General features: G+C 40.5%; 1 protein-coding gene across 1 annotated transcript in view; it reads left to right on the plus strand.

Moving 5' to 3' along the window:
* The window catches only part of LOC116673112 (thyrotropin-releasing hormone-degrading ectoenzyme), a 230,640-nt gene that overhangs the window by 178,261 nt on the left and 49,052 nt on the right, over positions 1–3,327 (plus strand). Inside the window, 3 exon segments of the mRNA XM_032505240.1 lie at positions 306–394; positions 2,027–2,160; positions 2,249–2,304. Of these exon segments, the coding sequence (XP_032361131.1) occupies positions 306–394; positions 2,027–2,160; positions 2,249–2,304 (279 nt within the window).

Below are 3,327 nucleotides of genomic sequence, written 5' to 3' on the forward strand. Positions count from 1 at the left end.
CATTTAACCTCTCCCTCTCTGAAGAAGACAATAACTCTCAGCCACTTCTCCTTGACTGATGTGCGCTGACTGCTGCAGCTATTACACCCTCACTCCGTGCCTCTCGCTCTCTCTCTCTGCAACAGTTAGTGCTGCTTGATCCATTTCCAGCTGACTGATGAGGGATCGCCACTGACCATCACTCTTTCTCTCTCTCTCTCTCTCTCTCTCTCTCTCTGTAATGTCTCTCAATTTGATAACTGAGGCCATAAAACCGAATCCAATTCCGCCGACCATTACCGACATCGCTCTCTCCCTCTCTGTAGTTTACAGTGGCAGGTCCCGTTGACGGTCGCTGTGGGAAATGCATCCAGTGTTTGTTCAGAGAGCCTCATCTGGATCAACAACAAGACAGGTACGGTACTGCCGGGAGGCGTCAGGTATTAACACTAGAAACCACTGCAGCGTGCCGATATGAGATCCGACATCATCTCCATTAAAGGTTTATTTTAGCTATCTTGGCTCAATTATCTCGTATACCTTGAGAAACACAAGCCATTATCTTGTTATTTTGTTGTCCTGTTAAACTATCTCGTGATCACAAATTAATTTCCTCACTATCTTGATATGTAGTTTGTGGTTAATGGACTCAGAAATTCTATCTTGCAGGTATATTATACTCTTGAAAATTGCTGTGCTCCGTGTTTTCCATGTTTCAGTGTTCGGAGATCTGTCAGCAGTGGGAATAAACCTCATTCTGGTTTTGTTCATGGGGAACATAAACTCATACTAATACATTTCTTTGTTTTTTTAGAGGGAAAAAGCTATGTGTGTTTTGGAAAATAAAGCTTGTTCTGCTTTGGATTTTTGAAGATCAAGCCAATTATAGTTCTGTTTATGGAGATTAAAACATATGGTGCGTCTGATTTTAAGAAATAAATATAGTTCTGCCTCTGTTCCTGGAGGGTAAAACTCTCTGCGGTTTGTTTTTTGTTGTAAATAAAGCTTATTCTGCCTCAGATATTGGAGAATAAATCCAAATATTGTTCTGTTTATGGAAATTAAAACTCATTCTTTTTCTAGTTTTGGGGAAAAAGCGGGTTCTGCCAACCTTTTTCTGAAGAATAAAGCTTATGTTGCTGATTTTGAGGAGTAAAGCTTGGTTTGATCCTCAACCGCTCTGAATTAACACAGAATGTGGGTTCTCACCCATTTTAAAGGTACATGGTGAAGGGAGGTCTAGAAGTTCAAGACTACAAGTTGAGTTTCAACCAGAGGGAAGAAAGTTGAGGAAGTGGGCCAAACTTAGGTCAGCTTGTTCATCACCTGGCTGTTATACTGTCTCTGGAAGATCCTTCAAGCTGTTCTGCTGTACCTTACAGCCTAATTAGGATGTTCTTTCTTTTCTGTGGGAGGCTGTGATGCCACTACAATCAACACAACTTTGCTTTTAGCATGCAAGGTGTAAGAGATGGTGTGGATCTCGCAGTTTATATTTAGTTCATTATCTTCTGCTGCATTCTGTTTTGTTAATGTAACACCTGTTCAAGTTAGTATAAATCCCCGTCAGGTAAAGGTTTTTATCTTCCTAATATAAGGTTAAGGCATCAGAGTGTGCAGCTTTATGCTTATTGTACAGATTCCATGTTATCAACGGGAAAAATATTTTACGTTATTGGACTTATTGTTACCCAGTCTTGATTCTGATTTGGACAGCGGAGACTTGTAATTACCGTAACTCCTGTACTAGTCCAAACCAATCATTTCTTCATATACAGTATTGGTTGACAGTGGACTTCAGACTGATTCTTTGTCTTCTCAACCTAAACTTCAAGGTTCAAAACAATACACATCACACGATGAAAGTAATGACACCGTTTCATGCAACTTTTTAAAAATATTCCAGGACAACAGAACAGCGTGGTATCGTCTGCATGTTGGATGACATCAACTAATACACCCCGGCTTTTTGGCTAAGCCAGTGCTGTTTGTATCAGGGAGAAATTGTGGATTAACTGCCTGACTAAATGTTTCTATTTTGTCTCAGAAACCCACAGGGTCAGTCAGATGGACGACAACACCTGGTTGCTGGGCAACATCAACCAGACGGGCTACTTCCGTGTGAACTACGACCTCCAGAACTGGAAACTGCTGATACAACAGCTACACAACAACCCTGAAGTATGTGTTTCTGTCTGTCAGTCAAACTCTCTTTCTGTTTGACTCTAACTTTGATATACGCCCTCTCCGTCTGTCTCACTCCTCTCAGATAATCTCCGTTGGAAACAGGGCGGGACTTATCGATGATGCCTTTAACCTGGCCAGGTGAGTGTTTGCTTTAACCAGAAACGCTATTGTTTCTGTCTGATGTACAATCCCGTCTTCAAAGTCCGACACTCGGGGCGATGGACAGTTCATTTTGACAGAAGAAGTGGTGGATGAATGATCGGTTTCCCATCCTCTCTCTTTCCGAGAGGCTCATCCGTCACTGAGCCTTTAAGACATGTGGACACACAGAGGGAGAGTTTTTATTTGCTTTTAATTGCTTTGCCTCTTTGTTGGACACGACTGATGGTGGCTCTGACTCCCTCAGATATGTCTTATTTGGTGAGTTTGATGTTTGGAAAAGACATATTGCCATCTGGATCAAGCAGGATCAAGGATGTGCTGCTGTACGTGTAGTTTGACCGAGTCAGCTGTACATACAGAGGTTTATATCCTGTATGTGAGTTCAGCTAAGACCTATGGATTTTCCATGCACACATTTACATTCACACACACACACACACACAAGGCATTTGGATGGAGCTGTGCCAGCAGGTTATTCCTCCGCCATCCACAACCACTAGATAAGTGCCACTCGAGTCTTAACACTGATGCCTTGCAGCAGGGGGATTTCCTGGAGTTACTCCTCAGTATTACTTTCCTCAGGTCCTACAGATTGCATGCAGATCTGCCATTGTCACTGCCAAGATAATTATCAACATGAATGCCATATTTGTGTTCAGTATGACTTTCTATTTATTCACTATCTTCAATGTAGATATTAAAGAAATGCAATTTCCACCAAGAAAAAAAGGAAAAGTGTGTATATAGTATATATATATATATATATATATATATATATATATATATATACACTTTTTTAACGTGGAGTAAAACTCTTTGAGATTAAAAATCTTCTGTTGTAGATTGTCCTGTCCAAGACTGAATGCAGCACAAATAGGAGTTGCTGACATAAAACAAATAATATGGTCAATAAATAAGGAAAGTATACCTAATGTTTGAGTTAGAAAAGCAGAAATCTGGAATCATTTAGACTAAAATTAAAGGAATGGATGTTGATGG

This window comes from Etheostoma spectabile, chromosome 23 (assembly GCF_008692095.1).
Source record: "Etheostoma spectabile isolate EspeVRDwgs_2016 chromosome 23, UIUC_Espe_1.0, whole genome shotgun sequence".
Lineage (NCBI taxonomy): Eukaryota > Metazoa > Chordata > Actinopteri > Perciformes > Percidae > Etheostoma > Etheostoma spectabile.